Source organism: Nerophis lumbriciformis, linkage group LG02 (genome assembly GCF_033978685.3).
Source record: "Nerophis lumbriciformis linkage group LG02, RoL_Nlum_v2.1, whole genome shotgun sequence".
Lineage (NCBI taxonomy): Eukaryota > Metazoa > Chordata > Actinopteri > Syngnathiformes > Syngnathidae > Nerophis > Nerophis lumbriciformis.
Window position 1 is genome coordinate 42,706,621 of NC_084549.2, and position 16,164 is coordinate 42,722,784.

Genomic DNA, 16,164 nt, shown 5'->3' on the forward strand with positions numbered 1-16,164 from the left:
TCACAAAATCCTTGTTAAAGCTAATAGCTAGCAGCCTATGTGTGTCTAACACACTGTGGATGCCGGTTTGCTTTTTGAATCTCTCAAACTACCCATGGCTGACAACAAGTCGACATGCACTAAATGCCTCGCCGAGGCTGCTCGCTATGTATCCAAATGAGCAACAGCTTTTCAACTCGGTCAGAGTTTGTCTGTGTTACACTCGGCCGGTATTTTTTTCTTGGAACTAAATTAAGTGAGCAAAATTTAGAAATTGTTGTCGATAAAAACACACAGAAGACACACAATAAAGCACTGAGCAATACAATGAGCAATGTAAGGGCTAAACGGCGACACACAGAATGGCAGCATGCCGCTACGGGGTAAAATATGGGGCGGAACATGGTGACAGTGATGCACATCACCCCCAAAATCTACTCACATGTTCCTTATTCCATTTCCTGCAAGTTTTATAAAAACATCTCTTAACCTTTTGAGTTTGAGCTTTAGTTTTCATTGCACTCAAAAAGTACAACGAGATTTGTTCGCAGTCTACATGTCCAACAGGACTGGAGGCTGATGCGTTGCCACATGGGCGGCGCCCCTTAACAAACGGACAAACCCGGGCGATCAGAGTAATTATGATGAAATGACACATGTAGAGTTTTATGATACAACTACACCTCATTATTATATCAGATGCACAGTATATACTCGCCAACAAGAACGTATATTCCAATAGTATTTAAATCCTCGTCTATGAACCACCACCATCACGTGGTCAAGGGGGTAGAGTTCCATGGACATGGAACGTCACCTCTTTGGTGCGGAAGTAGTCTAAGCGGGTGGGTGAGATAAAACGGTTCAGACTAGGTATAGTCAGTTTGAGTTCCAGAACCAAATTTCACAAGATGGTTTGGACTTTATTCTATACTATAGAGTTACTGCTGAAGAAATGCATCGAGTGGGTGTGCGCTTATTACTATACCCAGACTTGTTGCCTATACATTGGTGGAGTACCCCTTGAATGAGAAGGTTGTAAGACTACGATTTTGGGTCCGAAGATCCATGTTAGCAATGTGTAACAGTGAAACTTGGAGGTGTGTGATTGGGAGGATCTGAGAGTCGGCAATGTTATGCTATTGGACTTCTGTGCAAGCCACGTTTTTTCCCGAATAAATCTTTGAGTATAAGAATGATCATAAGTGCACCTAGCACCAAGACACCATGGGCTGCAAGGCTGTAATCAACTTTGCAGTTCTATCATCATAAGAAATGACATGCAGCTGGTAGTTGCTGAAGCAAACATGAGTATGGCAAGAGATTTGTGAGGCCAAAGCAAAACAAATTATTCAATAGGCCTCAAAGAGTGCATCCGGAAAGTATTTACATCACTTCACTTTTTCCACATTTTGTTATAGTATGGCCTTATTCCAAAATGAAACACATTCATTTTGTTGTCAAAATTCTATAGCCAATACGCCATAATGACAATGTGAAAAGTTTTTTGTTTTTTTTCTATTTAATGGCAAATTTATAAAAAAAATTTAAAACTCAAATAAAATGATATGTATTCACAGCCTTTGCTCAATACTTTGTTGATGCACCTTTAGCAGAATGTACAGCCTCAAGACCTTTTGAATATGATGCCACAAGCTTGGCACACCTATCTTTGGGCAGTTTTGCCCATTCCTCTTTGCAGCACCTCTCAAGCTCCATCAGGTTGGATGGGAACCATTGGTTTTCATCCAGAATGTCTCTGTACATTGCTGTATTCATCTTTTCCTCTATCCTGACTTGTGTCCTAGCTGAAAAACACCCCCACAGCATGATGCTGCCACCACCATGGTTCATTGTAGGGATGGTATTGGCCTGGTGGTGATCGGTGCCTGGTTTCCTCCAAATATGTCATTCATGCCAAACAGTTAAATCTTTGTCTCATCAGACGAGCTAATTTTGTTTCTTTTCACGAAAGAATGGTTTACGTCTGGCCATTCTACTATACAGGCCTAATTGGTGGATTGTTGCAGAGATGGTTGTCCTTCTGGAAGGTTCTCCTCACTCCACAGAGGAATGCTGTAGCTCTGACAGAGTGACCATCGGGTTCTTGGTCACCTCCCTAACTAGACTAAGTTGAATACAGCAATGAACAGAGACATCCTGCATTAAAACCAACGCTTCCCATCCAACCTGATGGAGTTTGAGAGGTGCTGCAAAGAGGAATGGTCAAAGAGGAATGGGCGAAACTGCCCAAAGATAGGTGTGCCAAACTTGTGGCATCGTATTCAAAAAGACTTGAGTGTAATTGCTGCCAGTTGTGCATCAACAAAGTAATGAGCAAATGCTGCGAATACTTACGTACATGTGATTTTTTTTAGTTTCCTATTGTTTTATACATTTGCAAAAACAATTTTATAACACATTTTCACATGTCGTAATGAGGTATTGTTTGCAGAATTTTCAGGACAAAAATGAATTTATTCCATTTTGGAATGAGGTCGTAACATAACAGGTGGAAAAAGTGAAGCGCTGTGAATACTTTACGGAAGCGCTGTAGGTATCTGAGGTAGTGATAAAAGTAATCTGTTGCAAAGTGCTGGGATGGATGAGATTCACCCAGAATACATCAAGGCGATGGATATTGCAGGACTGTCATGGTTGACACATTTTTCCATTTCAATTTAGGGATGGTACCTCTGAATTGGCAGACTTGGGGTGGTGGTCTCTCTTTTCTATGTTCCTACCTTCACCTATGTTCACAAACTCTAGTTTGGATGCTTTCCAGACGCCTCCCTGGTAAGGTTTTACAAGCATGCCTAACGAGGAAGGGACCAAAAACTTGACATCGAACCTTGGAATTGGAGGAGGTGGCCAGAGACAGGGAACTCTGTACTTCCTTACTGGAACTGTTTTCTCAATGAAAAAGGGCCAAAAAGATGGATGAATGGATTTGAATCTTGCAAATTAATTTGCTTGACTGTAAAATCAATTATATGTTGCAGCTATGGTGTATGGCAGCCTCCACTTCATCACCTTTGATGGGACAGAATACTCCTTCAAGGCCCTAGGAGAGTTTGTGATTGTGCGGCTGTCTTCCAACACGGGATCTAATATCTTCACTTTACAAGGACAGACTGAGAGGCTACACACAGACACACAAGGGAACATTGACTTACCAGTGGTGGTGCGCATGGCTGCCTTCTACCAGGGCATTGGCAAGGTCAGTGCGCTTATGTGTATGAAAAAATGAAAACAAAAGTGTGTGTATCAATCCACTGTATTCATGAGATCTTATTCTTTCTTGTGCAGAGTTGTATTTTTTTGTTTTCATCTTTTGCAAACCTTTCTGTAGAAAAGGTTTGAGTTATGTGTGGGATCTTTCAATCAAAATTACTTCTGAAAATATGTTTCTTTTAAAAAAAACAGTACTGTATGACATCCTAGCCTTAGCAACATGAAGAAGTGACTCAGTATATACAAACAACAGTTTTCCGATCATATACTGTACATCAGCTTATATTGTTGTTGTTCTTTAAACCAAAGGGGTCTGTTTTAGCTGTTTTTAGTGTTTTCCTGTTATTAAATATTATTTCTATGTATTACCAACCTCATATATGATAAACTCATGGAAAGTCAGTTCCCATTGCAAAACAATCCGGTCCTGGGGCCTAAATATACTGCATGTTAAGACTGGTACGACAAGAGGTGGACTCCTGTAGATGGAGCAGAATAGAATAGTGGACCCAAATGTAAATGATAATCACAAGTGCAAATATGGAAATTAAAAGGTTCTCTTCTAAAAAATAAAAGCCTCTGGAAGCAAGCAAAATAACACAGGGCCACAGTTTTAATTTTGTCAACTTATCAATAAATGGAATAGAACTGAACAAAATTTAAGTAAATAATTCTGCTGACCACAAAAATGATAAAAACTAGTAGATCACAGATGCTCACTCGCTGTAGAAAAGTGACAAAAAATCCTTATCAAATCCAATGTCTCATTAGGACTCAAGACCCGCTGAGAAGTTTATGTTCCTTTTTGGTCCATTAACCAATAAATAGGTCTGACATTGAGGGTCAGGTTGCTGTGATAAGTCCCAGTATACAAAACCTGATCACATGTAAACTATGTGTGGCCAATTCTTACAGGTTGAATGGAGATGTGCAGAGAAAGGTAAAGGACTGCGGGTGTTTGTTGACGAAGCTGAAGTATTCATCACTATTGGTAAATAACAGTACACATTAGATCCAGCCTTTACGACTTATCTCTTTCATGAAATAGATAAACATTTTTGTATGATAAACGTTTTTTCAGGTGTAGTGCACATAGGGGAGAGAGACTTTGCTGTACGCTGTATCTCAGTGGATCGTTGTGCAGCTGTGTACGCTGGTGGTCTGCATGTGCTTGTGTGGCGTGTGGAAGGCCACAAACAGTTGGCAGCTATGGTGGAAGTTCCCCAGACTTTTTACAACCGAACTGTGGGTCTATTGGGCCTCTGGAGTTCTAACCGCTCAGATGACTTCCTTATGTCTGATGGCAGGCTCATGTCCTCGCATAATTTCAACCCACCATCGGAAGAAAAGCTGCATCAATTTGGGCTGTCTTGTAAGTAAATGTTGACACATACATTCAATTGATTATGATTTTAGAAAATGGATGGATTATGATTTTAAGCCCTATAAGCCTTTGTTCTTTTTATTGATTCAAAAGACAAGTATGAGCAGTTAAACTAATTAGGGATGCACAATATCTGCCGATATCTATACCAAACATCGTTCTCCTTTATTGTAATAGTCAATCCATCCATTTTCTACTGCTTGTCCCGTTCGGGGTCGCGGGGGTGCTGGAGCCTATCTCAGCTGCATTCGGGCGTAAGGCGGGGTACACCATGGACAAGTCGCCACCTCATCACAGGGCCAACACAGATAGACAGACAACATTCACACTCACATTCACACACTAGGGCCAATTTAGTGTTGCCAATCAACCTATCCCCAGGTGCATGTCTTTGGAGGTGGGAGGAAGCCGGAGTACCCGTAGGGAACCCACACTGTAAAAGTATTAGACATAAAAAATATGATAAAACTCTGCAACAAATATTTTGCTGCCCTGATGGAAAATAATACATTGATTGCCGCTATATAGCTCAATTTATGCATTGTTGTTACAGCTGCTTTTTATTCAAACTTTAAATGTACATATTATAATGGCCTTTATGAGTTTGGTCACCAAATCCAGCAGTAGAGTTGCAATGTTGAGCATAATTTCTATATTTAACACTAACCTTACAAAACATAGCACGGAACTGTCGCTACTGCGCTACAGTATATTGCAGCCACTGTGTCTCTGTTTACGTTATGTCAAGCTACATTCAATTGACCATTTACTTTTGGATCTGATCGAACTGGTTATATTTTCTCCCTCAATATTTTAATCAGTAAATTTGTCCCGTATTGAACTTATACTGATCCTGATTATAGGATTGGTCTATCCCTTTAACTGATGTCTCATGGGAGGCAAGCTCACCTCTAACTGTATCCCCTTGCAAAGTTATCGCTCATACATTTTTCTTCAACTGGTATTTTTTATTGAAAAACATGCAATTACCGGTACTTACATACATTGGCACATTCAAACAAAAACAAGAGCTTTACGTGTAATACATTTGACCCATTTGTGTTTAGGGACAGTCCCACAACCAGAGAGCCTGCTGTTTTCTTCCTCTCCACTGGTTCCACTTGAACCAGTCTCTTCCAAAGAGTTGTATGAAGGCTTTAGTCCTGATGTGGTGGAGGAGCTAAGAAAAACCTGCCAAGGCAGCATGCCGTGTGTCCACGACACCCTCGCATCCGGCAGCTCAGACCTGGGCCTTCAAACCTTGAATGCTGAAAAACAGTACCAAAATTTGGCCCTAATCTATGGTAATTTCTATACTATTTTCAGAGGATTTAAAAATTAAGAACTGTCCTTTGACTATATTTGATTGGTTTTGTATGTATGCGCTGGTAGGCAACACACCTCCAATAGTGACAGAACCTACAATGATCCATGCGGAAGTGAACTCTACAGTTAATATCCGGATCATTGCCCTGGACCCAAATGAAGATCCTATAACCTATTCACTACTCTTTCCAAGACCTCCGCAGGCCTCCATTGGCAGTGGTGAGTCATAGCAATTTACTGTTTATGCAAGTTGAACTTGAACCCTTGCTGCAGGTAGAGCCAAAACAAAATAAACACTGTAATTATTGACTAGTAAAAAAAAAATCACTCGCTATTTGGCCAAAAAGTGCAGTAAATGAGTTTCAGACTATTCGCCCCTTTCTCCAATCCAGGTGATGGTTACTTATCCTGGAGACCCCTTGGCACTGATCCTGTCCAGCTTACTATTAAGGTCACAGACAGGCTCTCCAGCTCATTGTTTACCCCCATCCTGCGAATCTGCAACTGCCTTAATGGAGGGACTTGTCAGTATGACAGCGTCACGGAAAACCATCTTCAGGGAAAGTTCCAGGTAAACCTTTGAGAAATGCCAATGCCTTCAAAACTAATGTCACCCAAAATGTGGAACTATCAGATTAGGGGTAGCTTCATTGTTTTTTAACCATAGAGTACTGTTAAGAATCAATCAACAGACCCAGCTGAATGACCCGAAAAAGAATGCACAACTTGGTTGCATTGTTTTTGTATGGATATGATGTGTATATCGTGGCATTATCAGGTTTTTAGTAGTGTATCTCTGGTAATGTTCCAGGTGTTGGGATGCCTTTGCCTTAAAGGATTCAGTGGGAAGTTTTGTGGAACGGTTGCAGACCCATGCATAGGCAAGCCATGTTACCGAGGGGTGCAGTGCCAATCTGAGTCACACCCTAAAGATTTTACCTGTAGACAATGCCCGGACAATACAGTGACAAACGGAAAGCAGGGATACAAGTGCTTTGAGCATGGTCAGTCCCAAATGAATTGTTATTTTTGATCTAAATAATCAGTTTCACATCTCAGTCTTGCTTTGTGATGTACTTTCCAGACATGTGCATGCCTCCTTTCCCTTTCCCGTGCCATAAAGATGCGATTTGCTCCAGCACAAAACAAAACTACACATGCACATGTAAGCCTGGCTTTTTCGGAAATGGAATCAATTGTACAGGTACGGAGCCTTAAAAGATGAATATTCTCGCATTGATTAACAGTAATCTAACAGTGCAGCTGTCTGTGTGCGTACTAAAGATATCGACGAATGCGCTGAGCTGTCAGCTTGTCCGAATGCCAAGTTTGAGTGTAAGAACAAACCAGGCTCTGTTGACTGCTCCTGCAGATATCAGGACACAAGAGAGTCTGATGGTTGTGGTATGTGTATACGTATGTCATCATGATATCAGTAAATGCATTTTTGTGTTATTCTTTGTTAATTAAATTAATAAATAAATTACAGTACATGTAGACATTAAATATAATGCAAATTATTAATTTTTTCTCTTCAGGCGACGCTGGCAATCCTCCAGGTAAGCTTTCAATATTGTTTTATACTGTTTCATTCATGGTGGCCAATGGCCAGTTTCTATGTACATACAGTGGCAGACATGCCCCAATATAGGCATAAGATATCACTACACATGTGTTGAGGCTGTTATGTGTCTGCAGGAGGTAATGTGTTCAACGTTTCTGTGGACTGGAGGAGGAACAGAGCAGATGGACTCGAGCAGGTGAGCTTTTTGTGTACAAGTGGTACTCGTCAGTAATCTGTTCCAAAAAGTCCAAAGAAGAGCGAATTGTACAAAAACCAAAACTGTCCATTCTGTCGGTCTGGTCTGGACCCCAGGATGCAGGTATTGGAAACGATGTACAGATAAGAAGCATTCTTTTAAGAGAGAAAAGCAGATAACACAAAAACAAATTGCAATTGTTAGTGGCAAACGGAGGCAAACAAGAAGTAAAAACAATTATAAGAGCACTTGATTGGAAATACAACTAAATACCAGAAACTAGTAATACCTGTCATGTGAGATCATGACATGTAATAGATAAATAAACATTTAACATTACTTTTACCTTAATTGAAGACTTTTGTTGGCAAATACTGCGATGAGCTGAGCTTGTAATGCACAGTTTTTGGTTGTACGACATACAAAGAAAGATCATCAGAATAGAAAAACTAGGGCAAATATTTTCAACAAAAATCTAATCATACAAAAAGAGGGGCATACACAAATCAAGGTATCACTGTGAGTGATTATATAATTGTTGGCTACTGACTATTTAAATTATTTGTATTTTTCAAAGTAACAAACAATGATGTATTTTTCCTTCAGCTGGTTGACATCCTGTCGATGGGCTTCCAGAACAAATTCTACAATGCCAGCAGGAAGGATCCAGGACAGAGCTCCGGTCCACGCCTGGTTGAATATCGCATCAACGTGTCCAGTGACACACCGCACTGGTACATCAGGGACTACCTGGCCAGTGTCAGCAGCCACTATGACATCAGCTCCATAGAAGTTGATGGTAAACTGAGGAGATCCCGTTCTTTGAAGGCAGCAGTTGTTGTTTTCAAGCTTAGCCGTCCAAGCCAACAATATTATATTCTATCATTGTACCATAATACACTAATATATGCTGTTAAACAGTAAAACTCGAATCGCCTCGAAAATACCATGTTGAAGAAAGATTTATGTCTCCTACTTGCTCTTTGTCTTCCCACCCACAGATTTGGATGAGTGTAAGGCCAAGGAGGCGGTGTGTGTGCACCCTGCTCTCTGCACCAACACTTATGGAGGCTACAGGTGTGTGTGCAATGGCACAACTGATGTGGATGAAGCCCAGTCCTGTGTACTAAGTGAGTGTCTTTTTAAAAGCAATTTCAAAGCAGGTGAATGACAATGCAGCTAATAAGTTAGGAAATGTGTGTATCAATAGCTATGTCTGCAGGAAAAGCCACATTAGATGTTTTTGTTGAGTTAATCAGTTCGTCCGATGTGATTTAATCTGAAACTCAGCAGATCGAGACACATTGAACAACACAGACCTGGACCTTATTCTTGGCCTGGTTCTGGGTATCGGCATCCCTCTGCTGCTCCTTCTGGCTGCACTTGCTTGTTTCTGTTGCTCTAAGAAGACTGTTAGTGGAGAGTAAGTAACGCAAACTGCACATGCTCACCAAAAAACATAACAACAGGCTTAAAGGTCTAATGTATATATTTATATATATATATATATATATATTAATTGATATATATATATATATATATATATATATATATATATATATATATGTATATATGAGTGTATATATATGTGTGTATATATATGTATATATATATATATATGTATATATATGTATATATATATATATATATATATATATATATATATATATATATATACATATATATGCATATAAATATGTAGATATGCATAGACACGCACACACACATTTATGTATGTATATATATATATATATATATATATATATATATATATATATATATATATATATATATATATATATATATATATATATATATATATATATATATATATATTTGTACATATTAAACCAACATAACAACAGGGTAATAGCTCAACAATGTATTTTGTTTCCAAACACAACAACATTACAGCAACAAAAGTAAAAGTATTCATCATATTCTCTTCATGTCATATTAGGCTCCGATGTTGCTGTTTTTACGTTTTTACAAGCTTTTATCCAATCAGAATTCACAGAATTCAGCTCGCTTGTTGCTCAAGCTGTACGAAATCTACCGGAGGCCCTCTGAATCAATGCTGCGGTCCGCGCAACGTAGGTGAACGGGGCACATACAGTTGATAGATAGTTACACCAGCCAATCAGAGCACGAGTTGTTGACAGTAGGCCTTCCTAGGTTGCCACACGTTGAACCGTTGAAAGTGACATATACGCCTCCTGTGATTGAATACTCACTTGTAGGGATGGGAATCGACAATAATTGGTTCCCAGTGTATCAATTCCTTGGATGGGAATGACGTCATTACGCAACGCGTGTAGTGACGTAAGACAGCAAAATGGCGGCGCACGGGTGAAACAAACGCTTTTAAATTGACCACATTTTACAAGAAAAGATTGCAACATTGCTACTTGCAAGATTGCTATTTCAGCAAGAGGAGGACTAATGCGCAATATGCAGAAACATTTGAACACACCGCATGCAATAACTATAAATGAATGTCGCGTTTTTTAGCCGCGTCAATCTCATCTCAGCAGCAGTAACCACGTCATCTGGTGTAAATACAACAGGTACTAATTCACCGCCTATCATGTTAGTGCTATTATTTGTTAAATAAAATGAATACCTTCTCATTTAAATGAGCAAGACGAGAGACAGATTCTGACTAGCTCCGAGCCGGGCAGTAAGTACTAGCTCCATTTCATGTCTGCTGCCTGCTTCTATTTCATCGCAACATGAAAAAGAGTACACGCAGAACAGACAAGTTGTGAATACGTTTGTGGTCAAAAGCTTGATCTCATTTGCCACAGTGCTCCTGATTTTAACAAAGTGAATGTTCAGTTGTAGTCGGTGAAATGTTGCATGTTTTCCTACAACCAAATTTTCCCTCAGTCATTATATTATACAGTTAAAACTCATAAAAGTAGAATATGGTGTACATTCATGTCAGACAATCAACTTCAAATGTGAAACTAATATGTGATATAAACTCATGCAAAATGACATTTGTGCTTAGCTTACAATTTTTGCACATTTTCTGAGATTTTCAATTCAAGGTCTTCATAAAATGCAAGCCATAATCCTCAACATTTTATTAAAGTAAGTCTTGAAATATCTTGAGTTGCATGTTATGTACAGTATATAATAGTTTCACATTGTAAATCTAAACAACCTATTTTAATATTTTGAGTTCACCAGCATATTTTATTTTGTATTTTTTATTTTTATTTATTTTTGTCCTGTCCAGCTTCTCAGGCAAATCATATAGTTGATGTAGATGCCCATATCGGCTGTTCAGATTTACTTTACAAAAGAGAAGTGTAGGATACTTCTCTTGTTGCCTTATTTGTATTTGACTTTATTAAATGTATTTATATTATCATTTGGTGCAGCCGGGCCGGAGCAGGAGGGGATAGAAAGAGAGAAGAAAGAAGACAGAGGGGAAATTGTGGGGACAAGAGGGGGATTAGACAGAGAGACAAAAACAACAACAGCAAACACAACAATAACAACAACAACAACCATCAGCAAATACGATATGTACAAATATGATGGTAAAAGTGATAGCAAATAAGCAGTTAGCGAAAATAAAAAATAATACAGAAATGACAATGAGCATTATTACACTACAAATGGAGCAATACAAATACCAATAAAAATAGCGCTATTGATAATGAACAATACCAATACTTTACCTTTATTATCAACAATACAGTTGTTCAAATGCAACAATACATATACGTAATGATAACCTGAGATACGAAAGAATGCAGAAAAATGGAGGGGAAGAAAGAGAAGCAGCCTACATTAACCTTGTAGATTGTTATAGTAACAATAGGTTAAGCTTTGTCAGTGTGCCATGTGTTATACCCAGTTTACCCTAGGGCAACAACGTTAATATATGTTTGATGAAACGTGATTATGTGCATGAGTGTACGTATGCATATGCACTTGTATATGTACAGAATGTGTACATGTGTTTGTACAGTGAATGTATATGTACAGTATGTGTATATGTACTGTATGTTTGTACAGTGAATGTTTATGTACAGTATATGTATGTGTATGTTTGTATAATGAATGTGCGTGTGGATGTACGAACTTTGAGTATGTAAATATGTACTGTATTTGTATATGTATGTGGGAGCGTAAGTACCTATGTATGTGTGTATGCATGTATGCATATAGCATATTTTCTAGAGCGATGAAAAAAGATTTTAAAAGTTTTGAAATTGTTACTAAATGTTACAAGCTTGCATAACTTCCACATATATTTTATTTTGTTAAATTCTACAGAGGAATGTTTATTTGTCATATTTATTCTCTATGCCAGGGGTCGGCAACCCGCGGCTCCGGAGCCGCATGCGGCTCTTTGATCACTCTGATGCGGCTCAGCAGCTTACTTGCTGAACCCCCCAATTTTCCCGTGAGACTTCCGGATTTCAGTGCCTCTCTCAGAAAACTCCCGGGATTAATATTCACCGATTTTCACCCTTACAGCTATAATGAGGGCGCACCATGATGTTACAACATTTGGCGCCCTCTACAATCTGTATTAACAGCGTGCCAGCCCAACACTTGTTATACAATATACATTTTCTGCTTGCACACGTACGTGACAGCAATGCATACTTGGTCAACAGCCACACAGGTTACACTGACGGTGACCATATAAAACAACTTTAACACTCTTACTAATAATGCGCCACACTTTGAACCAAAACCAAACAAGAATGACAAACACATTTCGGGAGAACATCTGCACCTTAACACAACATAAACACAACAGAACAAACACCCAGAATCCCATGCAGCCCTGACTCTTCCGGGCTACATTATACACCCCTGCTACCACCAAACCCCGCCTCCACACCAACCCTGCTCCCTCACACATCAACCCCCCCCCCCCCTTTGGTAGCGGGGGTGTATAATGTATCCCGGAAGAGTACGGGCTGCATGGGATTCTGGGTATTTGTTCTGTTGTGTTTATGTTGTGTTACGGTGCAGATGTTCTCCCGAAATGTGTTTGTCATTCTTGTTTGGTGTGGGTTCACAGTGTGGCGCATTATTAGTAAGAGTGTTAAAGTTTTTTTCATACCGCCACCGTCAGTGTAACCTGTGTGGTTGTGACTAAGTATGCCTTGCTGTCACCTACGTAAGCAAGCTGAAGCCCCATACAACGAGTGGCTGATCAGGCATGCTGGTTGTAATGGGCGCCATATGCTGTACCATCACGGCACTCATGACGCTGAGAAGCGCCATTCTTTTAAGACCCGCGTGCTGCACCAGCTTTCAATTCCATATAATGGTGTGGGCAGCGTGTCTGAGATCCCTGGTTTATACATAGCACAAATAAAAAAAAAACTTTGTATGCAGTGTAATGTCATTTAAAATTTCAAAAAAATTTTGCGGCTCCCATTGATTTCTATAATTTGTGAAACTGGTCAAAATGGCTCTTTGACTGGTAAAGGTTGCCGACCCCTGCTCTATGCTATGTGCCTCTCAAGACCTCACTGTTACCTCTAAACTAAACAAAATGGATGCTAATGTACCGTTTTGTTGTTAGTTGTTTTTTGTTTTTTTTACAAATTAAAATCGATATAAGAACCGATAAAGGAACTAAATCGTTAAGCAGAATCGAATGTGGAATCAGAACCGGAAAAATATTATCAATTCTCATCCCTGCACATTTGTGACTCACAAGTGAGTGTCCAATCACAAGTTGTGAGTTGCGAGAGCAGAAAGTGCTATACAAATCAACAAAGCCGCACACTGGGCTAACAGAGAAATTATATCTACTCGCTTTTTTAACCCACAATGGCCGGAGGAGAGCAAAACGTTTCTTAAGTTGCAGATATATACTTGCAAGGCCATTTTTAAGAAGGGCATTTCAAGAGAAGCTATAGATTTCGTAAGGCGAGGTCGGCCGACCCCCGAGCTAGATAACCTGTCCCAGCCGGTGAAATGGTTTGTCCACCACTTCCAATCGAATCAATCAACTATGAGCGGTACTTCGGGCTTATGACTTCTGATGGGTGCTGCAAATTATGAGTTTAAATATCTTATTTCTGTATTTTGTCACGTTTAATGTTTTCACAATTATTTTAATTTTGACAGTGCCACGTAAAGTTATGTTTTAATTGTGAATGCAGATTTATTGAGTTTTAAATGCACCGTAAAATAGCCCGTTTTGTACACTATTGAGGTAGTGCGCAAGGGTGTTTCTGTATTGTATTTCTCCAGCCGTGCTCATGTGGTGACGAAAATTATGGTATTATGAGGTATTCATTGGAAGCGGACTAAGTAGGCCCGCCACTGATACATACAGTGGAACCTTGATTTATGACTGGTTCTTGAACAGGGTTCATAAATCGAAAAGTTTGTATACTGAAGCAAATTTCTCCTTACGAAACAATGTAAATATGAATAATGGGTTCCAGCCTTGAAAAAAGTTCCTATTTTAGTGAAGGTTTGTACACTTGAGCACAATATAAAGTGATTTAAAGTACTGTAAATTAAACAACTGATTACTAGGTACTGAGATTTGGTACTGAATCACTTCAAATGTGTAAGGTACCAATCCCTAGTCTTTGAGGCTGTGACTGTGTACAGGCTGAGTCCGGACCAAATGACTTGACTAAAATACAAAAAAATTACCAAAGTTGTCTGCTTGTTGGAGGACATTTAGATGTTAACTGGCTGTCCAGCATTGCACAAGTAAAAACGCTACAGGATTGCTTGCATCAGAGATTGCATATATATATTTGTACAAACCCCGTTTCCATATGAGTTGTGAAATTGTGTTAGATGTAAATATAAACGGAATACAATGATTTGCAAATCATTTTCAACCCATATTCAGTTGAATATGCTACAAAGACAACATATTTGATGTTCAAACTGATAAACATTTTTTTTTTTTTGCAAATAATCATTAACTTTAGAATTTGATGCCAGCAACACGTGACATCTTAGTTGGGAAAGGTGGCAATAAATACTGATAAAGTTGAGGAATGCTCATAAACACTTATTTGGAACATCCCACAGGTGAACAGGCAAATTGGGAACAGGTGGGTGCCATGATTGGGTATAAAAGTAGATTCCATGAAATGCTCAGTCATTCACAAACAAGGATGTGGCGAGGGTCACCACTTTGTCAACAAATGAGTGAGCAAATTGTTGAACAGTTTAAGAAAAACCTTTCTCAACCAGCTATTGCAAGGAATTTAGGGATTTCACCATCTACGGTCCATAATATCATCAAAGGGTTCAGAGAATCTGGAGAAATCACTGCACGTAAGCAGCTAAACCCGTGACCTTCGATCCCTCAGGCTTGCATCAACAAGTGACATCAGTGTGTAAAGGATATCACCACATGGGCTCAGGAACACTTCAGAAACCCACTGTCAGTAACAACAGTTGGTCGCTACATCTGTAAGTGCAAGTTAAAACTCTCCTATGCAAGGCGAAAACAGTTTATCAACACCCAAAAACGCCGTCTGCTTCGCTGGGCCTGAGCTCATCTAAGATGGACTGATACAAAGTGGAAAAGTGTTCTGTGGTCTGACGAGTCCACATTTCAAATTGTTTTTGGAAACTGTGGACGTCGTGTCCTCTGGACCAAAGAGGAAAAGAACCATCTGGATTGTTATAGTCGCAAAGTTGAAAAGCCAGCATCTGTGATGGTATGGGGGTGTATTAGTGCCCAAGTCATGGGTAACTTACACATCTGTGAAGGTGCCATTAATGCTGAAAGGTACATACAGGTTTTGGAGCAACATATGTTGCCATCCAAGCAACGTTACCATGGACGCCCCTGCTTATTTCAGCAAGACAATGCCAAGCCACGTGTTACATCAACGTGGCTTCATATTAAGAGTGCGGGTACTAGACTGGCCTGCCTGTAGTCCAGACCTGTCTCCCATTGAAAATGTGTGGCGCATTTTGAAGCCTAAAATACCACAACGGAGACCGTTGAACAACTTAAGCTGTACATCAAGCAAGAATGGGAAAGAATTCCACCTGAGAAGCTTAAAAAACGTGTCTCCTCAGTTCCCAAACGTTTACTGAGTGTTGTTAAAAGGAAAGGCCATGTAACACAGTGGTGAACATGCCCTTTCCCAACTACTTTGGCACGTGTTGCAGCCATGAAATTCTAAGTTAATTATTTGCAAAAAAAAAAAAAAAAGTTTATGAGTTTGAACATCAAATATCTTGTCTTTGTTGTGCATTCAATTGAATATGGGTTGAAAAGGATTTGCAAATCATTGTATTCCGTTTATATTTACATCTAACACAATTTCCCAACTCATATGGAAACGGGGTTTGTAATATGATGATAACATCGTACAAGATAGATGTATTCAGTATCTGTTTGTGACGTGCATCATCCTGTGTCCTTGTCCCCAGCATGTGTACAGATGTACGGCATCTGGGCCAGGTGTTAGAGACACATAATCCCCTCGATGACTGGCCCGCTTTCTG

At 39.5% G+C, this 16,164-nt stretch overlaps 1 protein-coding gene across 1 annotated transcript in view; it reads left to right on the plus strand.

Annotated features, from left to right (window-relative positions):
- The window catches only part of LOC133618892 (uncharacterized), a 41,983-nt gene that overhangs the window by 16,022 nt on the left and 9,797 nt on the right, over nucleotides 1–16,164 (plus strand). The window contains exons 10-23 of the mRNA XM_061979748.2: nucleotides 2,982–3,199; nucleotides 4,129–4,204; nucleotides 4,295–4,585; nucleotides 5,665–5,901; nucleotides 5,990–6,142; nucleotides 6,316–6,494; nucleotides 6,735–6,927; nucleotides 7,008–7,127; nucleotides 7,208–7,327; nucleotides 7,462–7,482; nucleotides 7,622–7,683; nucleotides 8,290–8,482; nucleotides 8,685–8,813; nucleotides 8,974–9,106. Coding sequence (XP_061835732.2) covers nucleotides 2,982–3,199; nucleotides 4,129–4,204; nucleotides 4,295–4,585; nucleotides 5,665–5,901; nucleotides 5,990–6,142; nucleotides 6,316–6,494; nucleotides 6,735–6,927; nucleotides 7,008–7,127; nucleotides 7,208–7,327; nucleotides 7,462–7,482; nucleotides 7,622–7,683; nucleotides 8,290–8,482; nucleotides 8,685–8,813; nucleotides 8,974–9,106 — 2,125 coding nt within the window. The remainder of the gene's footprint in view (nucleotides 1–2,981; nucleotides 3,200–4,128; nucleotides 4,205–4,294; nucleotides 4,586–5,664; nucleotides 5,902–5,989; nucleotides 6,143–6,315; nucleotides 6,495–6,734; nucleotides 6,928–7,007; nucleotides 7,128–7,207; nucleotides 7,328–7,461; nucleotides 7,483–7,621; nucleotides 7,684–8,289; nucleotides 8,483–8,684; nucleotides 8,814–8,973; nucleotides 9,107–16,164) is intronic.